This window comes from Pteropus medius, unplaced genomic scaffold (assembly GCF_902729225.1).
Source record: "Pteropus medius unplaced genomic scaffold, Ma_sr-lr_union100, whole genome shotgun sequence".
NCBI lineage: Eukaryota > Metazoa > Chordata > Mammalia > Chiroptera > Pteropodidae > Pteropus > Pteropus medius.
This window is the reverse complement of record NW_024355206.1, coordinates 2,254,356-2,268,423: the sequence shown is the minus strand read 5'-3', so window position 1 is coordinate 2,268,423 and position 14,068 is coordinate 2,254,356. Positions and strand designations below refer to the sequence as shown.

At 54.8% G+C, this 14,068-nt stretch overlaps 1 protein-coding gene across 1 annotated transcript in view; it reads left to right on the top strand.

Annotated features, from left to right (window-relative positions):
- Nucleotides 1-14,068, top strand: part of NTRK3 (neurotrophic receptor tyrosine kinase 3) — a 427,675-nt gene that overhangs the window by 156,268 nt on the left and 257,339 nt on the right. The window contains exons 6-7 of the mRNA XM_039858221.1: nt 11,294-11,368; nt 12,125-12,196. Of these exons, the coding sequence (XP_039714155.1) occupies nt 11,294-11,368; nt 12,125-12,196 (147 nt within the window). The remainder of the gene's footprint in view (nt 1-11,293; nt 11,369-12,124; nt 12,197-14,068) is intronic.

Genomic DNA, 14,068 nt, shown 5'->3' with positions numbered 1-14,068 from the left:
GTAAGGGGCATTTGTTCGCCACTGGGCGGTCTTGAGTCAGTGACGGACATGTTCTAAGTCATCACTGAAAATGTGGAGCCTCCAACAGGTTAGGACACAAGGGCTAGAAGCTGAAAGGTCGGCTAAGAGGCTGCTGTGTCCCCAGATAGGGGCTGTAGAAATAAAAAGATGAGAGGAGTTTCTGGATATATCACGGGGGAGGAATTGGCAGGACTCAAATTAGAGAGAGAGGGAGAGGGAGATGTCAAAGGGTTTCTGGGTAGATATGGTTAGTAGGTGGTACTTACGTTGTTCTGTATATTGTGCCCATGGCAGACATCACTAATCCATCACTAATGTGTGTGTGTGTGTGTGTGTGTGTGTTTGTTTTTGCTCAACCCCAGGCATCTTATAAACACAGCAATCTATGTTAGCTGTCACCAACGCACTTAGACTGCATCGAAGTTGAAATCTACTCACCACCTCTGCTGTAATATCGAGTCAGGAGGACTCCGCAGAGGTAGTTTGGGAAGCGTTCAGGAGGAAAGAAAGCTGTTCTGTCTTAGGAGTCTGGGGAAGCGTATTGTGAGAACGAGCACTACAGGACAGGGGAGAGGTTAGGCGGCAAGGGTAGAGCCGTGGAACTGGAATTAATCTCTAATTAGGCAGTAATTGAAGTCATGTGAATGCAGAGATGGCTTCCAAGAGAGCGAGTGTGTGGGGAAAACAGAGGGTTTATTGCTGGAGGAAAGGAAATTGCTCACCCTGCTGAGCAAGGAAAAGCTAACAAGAGGACACCCTGCATCTCCTTCACCGAGCGCGGGTGCGGGAGACCCACCTCTGCCGCCCCCTGAATGGATCCTTCGGACCCTTAAGGAATTCCTGACAGGTGACAAGGTCCGATGGTCTTAGCGCCTCCCTTTTCTGCCTCACGCGTGAGCCAGGGTTCCTTCCAGTGCTCAGATCTTTAAAGGACCCGGGCTCCTCCCCTGCAGCCTCTCACTCCACGTCCCTCTCCCAGCCCTGGGCCAGCACACTCTTCCTCCTCCATCCCGTGACGTGACGTCTCTCTCCTTCCCCGAGGCCGGCTGTGCAGGGAGGGCGGCAGGCACCACCGGTGTGATCTTGTCTTTCTGATAGTTCCCTTGACTAATCACTCCGACACCCTCAGGTTCCAAGGATAATTATTCCTGCGAAGTCAAGGACTCCCTTCCTTCCCAGTGACCTGGAATTACCCTCCCACAGTGAAAATGCCCGGAGCCTTGGAGCGACTTTTCTGCATTAGCTCTGAGGCCAAGTTGCAGTGAGGAAATCCACCCTTTTAATAGGGGAAAATATTGCCCTTGTAAGTCTTTATGCAATGCACTTGAGCTTAATGTTCACTTACCAATTCGCCTCTGTAACTTCCATATTGAGTGAATTAAGTCCTCTAGGCGGGTAAGTATTAAAGAAGTGATAAGTGCTTTATAATTCAGTAAAGGGTGGCCTGGCCATTTCATATTTTTCTAAGGAAATTGGCCACCCGAAGGGCAGTACTCTCAGGACCCCTGGGGCCAGCTGAGCTCAGGCACAGAGCTTGCACTGCTGGAACACTGTCAAGCCAGCTGCCCTGGCCTGGACCACACTCCTTGCTCAGACTTTCTCTTCCCAGGCCCACTGGGGAGAAAGGGTCAAAGTCCATATGTCTCTCCCTGCCTCAGGCTGTCTCTGCTCTCCATCAGAGACCTCCTCATTGTCTCCTGGTTCAAAGCTGAGATGTCTAGTAGGGACCAGAGGCTTTATGACCAGCGTGGTTCTGCTACCATCACCCAGCCCGGCAAGCACAGCTTGCCTTTTCTACGCTTAAATCTCTTCACATGGTCAGAGAAAATGCTGGTTCCATCAAGAACTTGGAAATCACAGCCTTTTCATAACTTGCCACAAGGTACCAGGGTTCTGAGGAAGGATAGTCATATATTCATTTGTTCATTTCAACTTTCAGCAAGGTACCAGAACGGGGCTGAGTGTGGTGCATAAACAGTGAGCAAAGTGGGTTGTCTGCCCCCATGGAGCTTCGTGACGTGAGGGGAGAGACGCAAACAAGTAAACGCGGATGCGGAGTAATTACAGATTTCGGCAGGTGAAATAGAGGAACTATCTAGAGCAGCATTTCTCAGACGTGGCACTGTTGACGTTTTGGATCCGATCATTTCTGCGAGGGCCTGTCCTGTGCATCGTAGCATGCTTAGCAGTATCTCTGGCCTCTCCCCACTAGATGCCGGTAACGCCTCCCCAGTCATGGGAATCAAAGATGTCTCTAGACACTGCCAGATGTTCTCTGTGGGTCAGAATCCACCCCTGGCTCGAGAACTATTGATCGAGAGAAAGGCGGTCGAGAACAGCTTAGGCTCGGTTGGTCAGGGAAGGCCTCTCCGCCTCTCTGAGGAAGGCGAGGGCTGGGGCTGGGCTTTGTGAGCTATCGGGGAGGAGCCAGGAGTCAGGGGGCCAGTCTGAGTAGAGCTACACATTTGGGTGCCACGAGAGCATAGGTGGAGGTCAGAGCCAGCACGTGGGTGAGATCACCGTGGCACGGCAGGTGGTTAAATTTGGGAGACTCTAACATGTAGAGATCAAAGAATATGGAACCAGCAAGGGAGACTACGGAGGAGAGCAGAAAGAAAGCCAGGAAAGTGTGGAGTTGACGGATCCCTGGAGAAGAGAATGTTTCAAGAAAGAGAGTGGTTAACTAGGTACAGCGCTACCAAGAGATCGGGTAACTCGATGGCAGACGAGAGTCTGTTGTCTTTTCCAATGTGGAAATCACCGGTGACATTGACATTGTAGTTTCAGTAGAGTGGCAGGGACAGAAGGCAAATTGAGATGAAGATTCAAAGGGAGATGGAGAAGCAGGACCTGCGAGTGTAGACAATTCTTTTGAAAACATTTCCCACGAAGAGATGCAGAGACATGAGTTGGCAGCTGCAGGAGGACGTGGAGTCAAGATGTCATTTAAGATGGGCTGTTCTAGAATGTGTTCGGATGCTGACAGAAAACTCTAGCAGATAGTGAGGGTACAGAAAAGAAAGGGACAAAATGGGAATGGGTCCTTGAGAAGGCGAGAGGGGTCGAGGGCGGGTTCGCGTGGGGGCTGACAGAGTGCCAAACGCTTCGGTTCTGTCGCTCACGTTGTGGGTTTCGATCATTCATTCACTCACTCACGCGGATGTCACTGAGCATTTGCACGGCACTGGAGGCACAAATTCCTGGTTAGTGCCCTTGGAAAACTCGTGCTCTGGAGGAGGCTGTCGCCGTGTGGGGAAGGGAAGAATGAAAGAGATGGGCCAGGTGCCACGAGCACGCCCGTCTCCTCTCTCCGCGCGTTTGGTGAGAGGGGACGCTGCCCCCCTTCCCCGTCCCGACACTGACGGTGAGCAGCAGCCTGAGATCTGGTCTGGGAGGGACATCCAGCCCGCGGGCCTCCCGGGACCTCTCGCGTCACCGTTGCTGGGCTCTGCGTCAATTCCCCGGGATGCCCGTCCCTGATTGGGAATTTGAATGGTGTGCCTAGGGCTACATTTCTTCTCAGAAATCAAGTTCAAGGTGCCTGTGGGGTCAGATCGGGGCTCTGGGCTGCTCCGGGGGCAGTGTGGGTGAGTGGGTGGGAGGGGTGTTGCAGATGCTGAGCACCGTACGTACGTACCCTGGCCCGACTGCCCTTTTGGAGATTCTGGAGGTGAATAATTGATGAAAACTGCAGACACGATCCCCGTTCCCACGCATTGTGGTTCTAGTGTAGAGACACCGACGACAAACACGTAATCAAATAAGACAGTTCCAGGCGGTTACTAAGGGCTGTGAAGGACATAAACAGGGGCATGTGCCAGAGCACAGCTGGAGGGGAAGAGGAGGGCTGTATGCACATGGGGTCAGGGTGGGCTTCTGGGAGAAGGTGACCTTTGAGCAGGGACCTGAAGGATTAAAAGGAGCCAGGAAGAGTGTTTCATGGAAGTTCTGGCGGGGAACAAGCCCGGGGTGTTTAAGGGATAGAAGGCGAGTCAGTGTGGCCCGACCCAGAAACCAAGGGGAAGGTGCTAGAAGGGGCCGTGGAAGCCAGCTCCTGAGGGACCTCGTGGGCCATGGGTTTTATTGTTAAGAGCCAAGGGAAGTGGTTGGAGAGCCTTAGGCGGGGATTTTAAGCCTGACGGCTGTGGCATAGAGACAGGCGAAGGGCAGGAGCGAAAGCAGGGGGGCCAGTTAGACGGAGACGGTTGAGCGTCGCTCAGCGGTGGTGGCTCCCTGTGTGCTGACGTGTGAGCATTGCCGGGGTCGCCCACTGAGCCCACCCGCCCGGGTGGCAGCAGTGCAAATGGAGAGGATAGACTAGTGAGGGGCAGGCCAGTGCGGTCACAGGCTGGGGTTCGAGCAGGACCGCTCAGACTCCCCGGTGGACTGGCTGAGTCCCAGATGAGATCTCGCTCCTGGGAGTTAGGTCTTTTGTTAGTGAGGGGTTTGGGGGCTTGCCTTTGATCTTTTCTCTGTTGGGAGACGCGGCATCTCAGCATCCGAAGAGCACAGGTGTGTGCACGAACGTCCCCTGTTCCTGGCATGAGCTTTGGAATTGATCAGGAAGCCGACACAGATGCTGTCGCCTCCCATCTGTTCACCGCACGATGACAGCATTCCTTTCTGTGGTCCCGGGGGGTCCCAGCTGTGGGACTGGTTCACCGTGGTCCTTGGCGTGCAGCTGCTTGTAGAGCTTGTGTGCTAACATGTTGGCATGCTGGGGTTGCCAGCCCAGGAAGGCTCCCAGGCTCACGGGTCCGCTCCCCAGGCATCTAGTATCCCCTCTGACAGCTGTCAATGGAGGGAGAGCCGGGTGACTTGGCTGGTGTGATCCGATGCGGCTCCTCCCCAGCCCCCTTGGTGCCTAGGCTCCATGGAGCTGTTCCTCCAGACGGTTTGTTTATAATGCTAAACATATCAGATAATTGAAAGCTAATGCTTCTGTCTGGATCACTAGACATAATATGCCTGGATAACAAATCAATTTCCTTGTTGCCTTGCAAGATTCGAAGTCAAACGCACAGCACATTCTGTGTGTGTGCGCGTGCACGTGTGTGCGCGTGCTCATGCATGTGTGCGCTCTAACGCTGACTTGTTAGAAAGTAGAATTCCAGGCCACTTTCCCCAGGCACCCGACTTCGTGCTTCAGTGTGGGTCTGCGTCTTAGAACAGAGTTCAGGTTAGGAGGGGATGGGAACCTCAGGTCTGCTGGGGAACAGTCTGGAGAGAAGGGACATCTGTACGTAGCCTCGTCATCCGAAGCCCTCGTGTTCCGTGTTGGAGGGGTGAAAGACTCGTATACAAAAACATGTGGAAAGTGCCAGTTTCAGCGGCCTCCTGCAGGACGCAGCTCCAAGAATGGATATATGGGACATCATATTAGTGGTGCCACCAGGGAAGTGTGAGTTATAACTGTATCTCCAAGAGTACTTCACTTACCTGGCAGCCTCAATTAATCAGAAACGCAATGCACAACAGACCACAGAGGGCAAATGCCTGCTCTCTCCTTGTGTGTGCGTGTGTGTGAATCTTTTCCTGTTCTCGTAGATCCTTATTCATGTTCTTCCCACTCTCACATAACACCAAAGTCTGGCAATAGTAATGCGGCCTGAGCTGGACGCCCTGGCACGGTGCGTCCACACTGCATCGAGATCTCAGGCCTCCCCGCACCAGTCCTCACCACTAGATTGCCTGGGAGGAGACCGAGGAGCGGCCCAGGGGCACCAGCTTCGGAGTCACAGTGCTAGGTGTCCTCTCTGGGGCAGCCTCTTAACCTCTGTGCTCCACGGGCTGCAGAGCAGACTGGTCCCAGCACGTTGGAAGTGGGGGTGGGGGGGACCCTGAGGCTGAGGGTGGGCATGTTCAAGGGGGTGATGGCCACAGCCCAATAGCAAAGGAAGAGCAGACAAGCCCTGAAAATGGATGTAGTGACCTTCAGAATTGAGGAGTCGCGTCGGCGTAGGTGCACAGACCCCGCATACTTGCGGAGCCTCTGAGGGTGTCTGTGCAGCGGCTCGGGGGACTGGCCACTTAGGTCGTGACGATCCAGGCTCATCAAGAATATGTGAGTCACGTTCGGTCTCCTCTGCTTGAAAAGTCAAGGAGGTGTGTAATGCATTTTAGGGGAGAAAAAAAGAAACATCCAGCAAGGAAGTTGAACATGCAAACGTTTTGCATTTAAATTTAGTTGTCTGGAAAATTTGGTTATGAAGAAGCTCGTTAATAGCAGTGAGAAATTACAGTGAAAATACCAGCGATCTGACAGCGAGGGAGGGCAGAGGACGAGGCCATACTGGGCCTGCCACATCTGAAGGAAAGAAGGGAGCTCCTTTGTCACATGAACTGACCCCTGGTCTTGCTGAGTACCCGGCCGACGGGGGGCGTTCTGTCAGGTGTAGGGTGACTTACCCCTTTAACGGGCCTTCCCAACAACCCGAGTCCCCGGTGTTGGTCGGGGTGGACATCTCAGCGTCTAGAGTTTTCTATGTATAGGAGTTAAATATTGGCATTATATACAACTCTTAAACATATCCACATGACATGTTTTTAATTAAAATATGGGCCACACAGTCTGCACCGTCTGATTTTTATGTGCATGGAGATTGCCAGTTCATTTCCATACTGGCTCGAGCCAGACAGGAGGAGGAGGAAGGCTGCGGTGCAAAGGCACACTTGAATTTACTCGAGCACAAAGGCGTTTTCTGTTTTCTGTGGATGTATTAATGAGTATTTCACTGTGTCCTAGCTCATCCCCCAAATGGCTGTGAAGCCTCTGTCTGTTTGGGTTTGGGTTTATCTGCTCCAGACCTGGGTGCGGTTTTAGTGCATCACTGGGAATAGCTTCCTTTCTGAGGGCTTTTCTCAGACTTCTGGAGAGACTGCACCCAAGAGTGGTCCCCTGGCCCTGCCACCCCCTGGTCCACCTGGCAGCAGCATCTTTGACCACTGAGGTTTTTGTGAGCTGCAGCCCGACGCCCAGCTCTGGCTGTGGCCTGGGAGCTCAAAGCTGTCACGAATTAAGCCTCACTTCCTCCCGCTCTCTGGAAAAGGGTTGTGTATTAGATCTTGGAAAGAGTGGTGATTCTCTGGTGTCAAGGAAGGGCAGTGGCGAGGGGGTAGGGACGGGGCACTGAGCAGCCTCAGACATGCAGAGGAGAGACCTGCAGGGCAGGGAGAGGCCCTTGGCCAAGGGTTTCAGCCAGAGCTCAGGCAGAGGAGACCGTCGTGGCTTCTGGAATGTGTCACCTGGACTGGCCGTGGTCCAGTGGGCCATTTCTCCTCAAGTTATGTCCTTGATGCAAGAGGGTCCGGCAGCCATGGCTTTTGATTTCTTCCTCCCACCCGGATCCAGTGACCTAGAGGCAAGCTTTTTGGTTTTCGCCTGGGGCCTCTTCGTGTTTGCTGCGAAGTAGTCATTTAAAAAATCGTTGCTGTTTGAAGCCATGGAACTCTTTCTTCAGTGGCAGGGCTGGGCAGAAGCCTTTTATGAAAAAGCAGGGTTTCCAAACGTCGGTGTCACGGACATTTGGAGTTGATAAATCTTGGCTGTGGGGCCTGTATTGTGCGGTTTTGAAACGTTTAGGCGCATCCGTGGCCTCCACCCACTAGGTGCCACTGTTACGCCCTTACCCCCAGTTGTGACAGCCAAAAATGTCTTCAGAGGTGGCCAGATGACCCCAGGGAGGCAAAATCGCGTCCAGCTGAGAACCACTGTGTTAGCTGAGACTGAGGTGGAGGTGACTTCCTTAAAGCAGGCATGGGAACCTGGAGTCCCCCTCTTTGCCTGCCTTCTGCACCCTCCCCTCAGCGCCCGCAGCCTGAGACCAGGGCCGCAGGTCTCGGCGGGCGTGTGGACGAGCCCGGGCTCGCAGCCCCACTGGCCGTGCTCCGGGCATCGCTTCGCGTTTCTTCTCTCCCGTGGCGCGTGTCTTCCTGAGGTGCCTCCGCCGGGATGGGCTGGTGCGTCTCTGGTCCTGGAACAGGTGACCAGGGACTGCCTCGCGTAGAGTTCACGCACCTAACCTTCCTTTAGAAAGTATCGTCGTTGTTCTTCAGATGACAGATGCTCGATGAAGACGACCTGGACAGCCCGGAAAAGCTCCCAAAAAGAAGTGACTTGTAATTGTACGAGGCCAGAGTACCCACCGTTTACTGCGAACAAAAGCAGAATAAACCTGCTCTCAGACTCTAGCTTATTTATTTTGTTTCTAGAGCCTGCCTTTAGCTCTTAAACTCCCGGCCTCCCTAATAGCACTGAGCAGCCAGCAGAGTCACCATAACTGACCCTCCGGGGCTGGTACCAAGTGGCGAGTCACAGGAAAACTTGGCGGGCGCCCCGCTGATGCCATCGCACATGTCGGGGAGCCCCTTCGCGGCCCTGCATTCCTGCAGAACCGGCTCTGAGCTGCTGTCCTGCAGCCCTGGGCCTGTTCAAGAGTTCCGCTCGATCAGCGTTCCCGGAGGTCATGAATGACAGCTTTACTACCCCTCCACCCTCTGCCACATGCAGTTTTTATCAATGATTGCTGAGAAATGCCGACTTCCAGTAGAACCACGATGCCATTTTTAGCTTGAAAACTGAGAAAGGATTGCTCAGCTTCTGCAAGGCACGGGGTTAAAAATAATCATCATGGCTAGCACTTCCTAAGGACTCACTGCAGCATCGTCTTAATCCTCATGTCATTCTTCATTCTTGTGCTGGAGGTGTCTTATTGTCCCTGTTTCATAGATGAGGAGACTGAGACACAGCCAGGCGAAGTAACCTGGACGGGGTACGTAGACAGGTGGTGGTGGGGGCGCCGATGTGCATCCCGGCAGCCTGGCTCTAGGTGTCAGCCACCCTTGTCTGTGCAAGGCCAGGAAGCCAGTGTTTTTGACCTGTCTCTGCAGCCCCGCTCGGTTCCATCTCTGTGACGCAAAAGTAGCCATGGACAATAGTAAATGAACAGGTGTAAACAGCGACCTCGGAATCTCACACTTTTCACATGTCATGACGTAGGATTCTACTTCTGACCTTTGAAAAAATGTAAAAACTCTTCTTGGCTCTCAGACTGACGAAAGCCAGCTGCGTTTGGCCCACGGGCTGTAGTTTGGCGACCCAGTTTTCAAGCTCTATCTCCTAACCACACCACCGCACTGTGGCTATAAACATCGCAGCCCCCAGTGCAGAAGAACTCAGCCCTGTCGAGGAAGCAGGGACCACACTCTGTTGACCGGGGACCCCGTGGCACCCAGGAGCCCACGCGTCGCCCCGCCTGCCGCGGTGTGTGCCCGCGTCAGGGAAGGGTCGGTTTGCGGGCCCGAGGATACCAGGGCGGAGAAGGGGAAAGCGTTAGAATGCGGGAGGGACGAGCGGCTCCACCATGATCAAAACACATTTTCGGAATGTGGGCCAAGGAAAATGATTTCACTTTATTTAAAGCACTTGATTGACAGCTGCTTAAGAGTGGGTCCTTCTCCGAAGCTAGGCTCTCGTGAATTAACAGTCGTCTGTAGGAACACTGCGATCTGCTGGTCGTTTACGGGAACCAGTGACCCGGTGAATACACTGGGGGTGGCCGGGCTCGGGGTGGAGACTGGCGCAGGACGCTCTTCTCCTTCTGGGCTTCCTTTTCATCTGAACTGGAGCCAGGGGCCCTGCCCTGGTGGGACCAGATCAAGTAAATGGTCTATGCCTGCGAGGCTTCCAAGGGGAGACTTTGGCCTTAGAATTTGATGCTGAGCTGGCCACCTGGTCCATGTCCCCAGCAGATGTCCATGTGTCTGGCTGCTCAGCAGGGGCCCCAAGAGAATGTGATACTAAACAGGCTCTCAGCATACCTTGTCACCACGCAGCTCTGAAATTCTTCCAGAGACCCCGGCCACTGCCACCCCACACACTTTCTGGCTCTGGCTCCACTCGGTGGCAGATGGCAGAGCCACGGGTGTGGTGGGGCCGGGGAGGCGATGTCGGGGCAAGGTGGCTGCCACGTTCCTGGCCTGAGTGTGCCTCGGGTAGCTCTGTTGCAGGACGAGCTGTTACCTCTCTGCACTTCTCGCCGAGGGTCTTAGACCTTGGGGGCACTGGCAGGAGAGTCAGATCGTGGGAGGGTGGGGGCAGCAGCAGGCCTTCCCCTGAGCCCTGTTGGAGCTCCTTGGGGTGGAGGTGTGAGGAATCGTAACCTCACACAGCTCTGGAGCTGGAAAGGGCCTCCGTAGTCTGGTGGCCCTGGACCTGGGGACCCCAAGAGCAGTAATAGAGGATTTCGTCAATTAAAAAAAAAAGCAACACCCAAAACATACCGAAATCAAACCCCATACCCATGACAAACCCTCCCTTGCTTACAGAACTTTCGCGTTTGTTTGCTTTGGGTTGGAAATCATCTACAGGATGAGTTAGCGCTGGTTTATATATGTTGATAAAAAGCTCTGGTTAACGGTGATTGATATCTTTGATTACTAAGTCCGAGAGGATGAATTCATTAGTGCTTAATAAACGTAGTGTGTTTGCTTGACACAAACCTTAAACACGAGGTCTCGCGGGAGAAAGTTCTAAACGCAGATGTTTGTGAAGAGAAGGGGAGAAACACTGATCTTGTGCGGTCTCCTCTCCACAGACGGAGGCCCAGGGAGGTCGGAGCTCTCGACCAAAGCTGCCGGCCACTCAGGTCGCAGAGACGAAGCCAGAATTGGGCTCCTTGACTGCCAGTCTCACCTTCTTTCCGTGACACCCTGGTGACTCCCCGGTCCCTCGGTCGTCCCCTCCGTGGAGTCAGTTCTGTGAAATCAAGTCGTGGTGTTCTCGACCTCTGGAGGGTTTGGGCTGCAGTCACCTGGTGGGGCCATCCATGTGTGGACGCCGGGGCATCCTGAGGTGGGAGTGTGTCTCTCCTGGCCATGCCCGCCAGCGAGCCCCCCACTTCCCTTTTTTTACCATGTCATTTGTATTGTCCTTACGGGCAGGAACTCTTCTTAGGAAATCCTACAAAGGAAAAGCCAAGGAGAGGGAACGAAGGGGACTAAGTGACGACGACCGACAGGGACATTGGGTTTCAGGTGTCTAAGGCGTAGAGTTTGGAGCTGAGGGGGACGTTAAACGCTGTCCGTGGGCCAGGTGCTTTGGCCCCACAGTGATCACGTCAGGCAGGTGGTGCGCATGTCACCACGCCGGGAGAGAAGCTGAGACTCGGAGGTATTTGGTGACTCGGTGCAAGGCCTGGCTCGTGCGTGATGGATCCAGCGCCTTTCAGGCCCCACAGCTGACCCACGCTCTGTGTTCCCTCCTCCCCTGCAGACACATAGAGAACTGGCGCGGCCTGCACACGCTCAACGCCGTGGACATGGAGCTCTACACTGGCCTCCAGAAGCTGTGAGTGCACCCAGTGCCCGAGGGGCCTCACGGGGTGGAGGAAGAGGGGCCGCCTAGCCGCCTGCCGAGGCTGGGTGAGGGCACCGCAGGGCTGCTGTCTGCGGTTCCTGTGCTTCCTCTCCCAGCAGAGTCGGCACCACCCGCTTAAGACATGTCGGGGGCCTCTATGGCCAGCCCTCACTCGCCCGCGCTTCCCCTAAGCCTGGAGGCACGGGGGCCGCGTGACATCTCACCCTGGAGCTCAGAGTTTCAGGGCAGGACCCGAACCCAGGTCTCCCAAGCTGGTGTCCTTTCTTCAGCCCTCTGCTTGACTAGTGGTCCCCAGAGCAGGAAATTCTCCGGCCACCTCCTCCTCTGGACTTCACTGCTAGTGACTGGGGATTTGGGGGTGGGGAGGGGAGGCACAGAAGGGGCTTGTAGTCACTGGGCCACATTCTTAAGCAGGAGCCCCATTCTTGCACGCTAACCAGGCTGGGTAGAGGACAGCCACCGGCACTGCCCACTCACATCCCAAACTGCCCCCCAGGTCCCAGTGGGGTGTGAGCCCAGGTGCCCCCCAGCTTGGCATCCTCAGTTGGACCACCCAGTGATACCGACAATGAAGAAAAGCACTCGCTTCACCGAGGTGGCTGTGGGTCCAGTCTTGGCCTGACTTCCCGTCAGCCTCAGCCCGGAGCAGATGTCCCTCTGCCCCTGAGAGCTGTGGATGACACAGTGTCCCGGAAGGCTCTGCTGACCCTCCTCCTCTCTCTCCAGGACCATCAAGAACTCAGGACTGCGGAGCATCCAGCCCAGAGCCTTTGCCAAGAACCCCCACTTGCGCTATATGTGAGTAGAGCTGGGCCTTGGGCCGCAGGGGCCGGGCGGGGAGGGGGAGTCCTGGGCGGTGAAGCCGGAGGCCTGGGCTCGAGACCCGGATTTGCCACCGTGTGCCCTGGGGCGAGTCCCTTACCTTCTCTGGGCCTCAAATTGTGTCTCTTAAAATGAAGGTTTGGGATATGATGATTTCTACGGTTCCTGTCGGAAGGAAGAGCCGAGTACCAGGGCTTAGACGGCGGGGGTCCTGACCTCCAGGCTTGCTCACTTTTAGTGATGAAGGTTTATGGGAACATAAATGATAAGAAATTCCACTCAGATAGGTCGCGGATACTGCCCTTCAGAGACCATTTGTAGGTCCCTGAGTGTGCGTGTGGGGGACTTGGGGTTGAAAGAAGAGGGAAGGCCGGGCCCGACCAGAAGCTATGTCTAAGTAGGTTCTGGGTTCGATGCAAAAGAGCCCACGGGAGTAGAGTCACCTGCATAAGCGGTCACACGGCTTTGGGACACGTTGCAGGTCACATGGCTCTGAGTGGGGTGGCTGCCTGTGCCCCCCTCCCCCCCTTTTCCTCCCCTGGCCCGCGGTGTCTGATGGTGAAGGGCTCACCTCAGCGTTGGCTCTGGCTACACCTGCAGGGCAGAATCACACGAACTTGGTGCTTCTTCTCCTAGCCTAGTTCCGGGCTGGAGACTCTGGGATTCGATGGAGAACCGCCATTTCCTGGGGAGCAGGTGGGCTTGAAAGGAAGCTCAGGGTGGCTGATGGGGGGAAATGCCAAACTACTGCACCCGCAGGGTGCTTGCTGCCTGGCCAAGGATAGTGGCTACCGTGGCCACCTGTCTACTGGGCATGTGCCCCAAGAGCAGAGATTCCACGGAGCCAGCGGGGTGGCGTCTGCTGTGTTAGGGGAGAAATGGAGTAACGACGTGCAGACGGTCTCTCCTTGGGCCGCCTGAGAGTGTATGGTGGAGGCACTTTGCATGTGATCATGGAAGGGCAGCCGGGCTGGATAGGAGCCTCATAAGAAGAGGCAGGGCATCTAAGGAAGCTCTTGGGAAGCGGCAGGGAGGGGAGGTAGAGAAAGAGATGAGATCATGGAAAATTGTGGTGGTGGGTGGCTGGCCTCACCTCCAGGCCTCTGTGTGTTTTCCCAAGCACGCAGTGAGTTCTCGATAAATATTTTTTTATTGGTTACGGCCACCCCTGCCTCGTGCTGAACTTTCTTTCCTCCCTCTGGAAGTAGCACGGTGCGTGGCCGTTGCTCGGGGCCTGATGTGTTATTGGCTGCAGGGGACCGAGACCTCGCTTTCAACTGTCTCATCGAGCTGTCGCCCCCTGCCCTCGCTGGGCCTCTGTAGTGGGAATCTCCTGATGTGTGTTCTTTGCAGCTGCAGGCGTGGCCGGGGCCAGAGGAGGGTCTTGGACCAGATGTTCCAGGTGTTTATTTTATCAGGGATCTGAGTTTCATGTAAAATATCCCAGGGGAGGAAGCTTTGACCTTTGAGAAGTCTCCCTTTTATCTCATAGAAGGGTCATGAAGCTAAATGCCTGCGGCGTATTGGGAGGGTAGTAGAGGCCGAGGACCACATGTCCCCTCTGAGGGGCAGCCAGTAAGCCATTCCAGCTGAGCGCTGCTGCGTGGAGGGCCCAGACTTACTGGTTTTTTTTTTGTTTTGTTTTAATAAGAGTTGGAGGTCCAGTGCAACCTCTTAAGTTTTAAATCTTATCAACTCAAAGTAAAACCTCTTAACTCCGTGGGCCAAACAGGCCTTCTCTGCGAGCAGAAGACGACACGTGGAGGGCTAGTTTGTGCTCTAGGGTCATCCCTGGGGGAGAGAAGCTGTCGGCATGGGAGAAGCTCTGTGCCCTTTGGGACAGTGGCT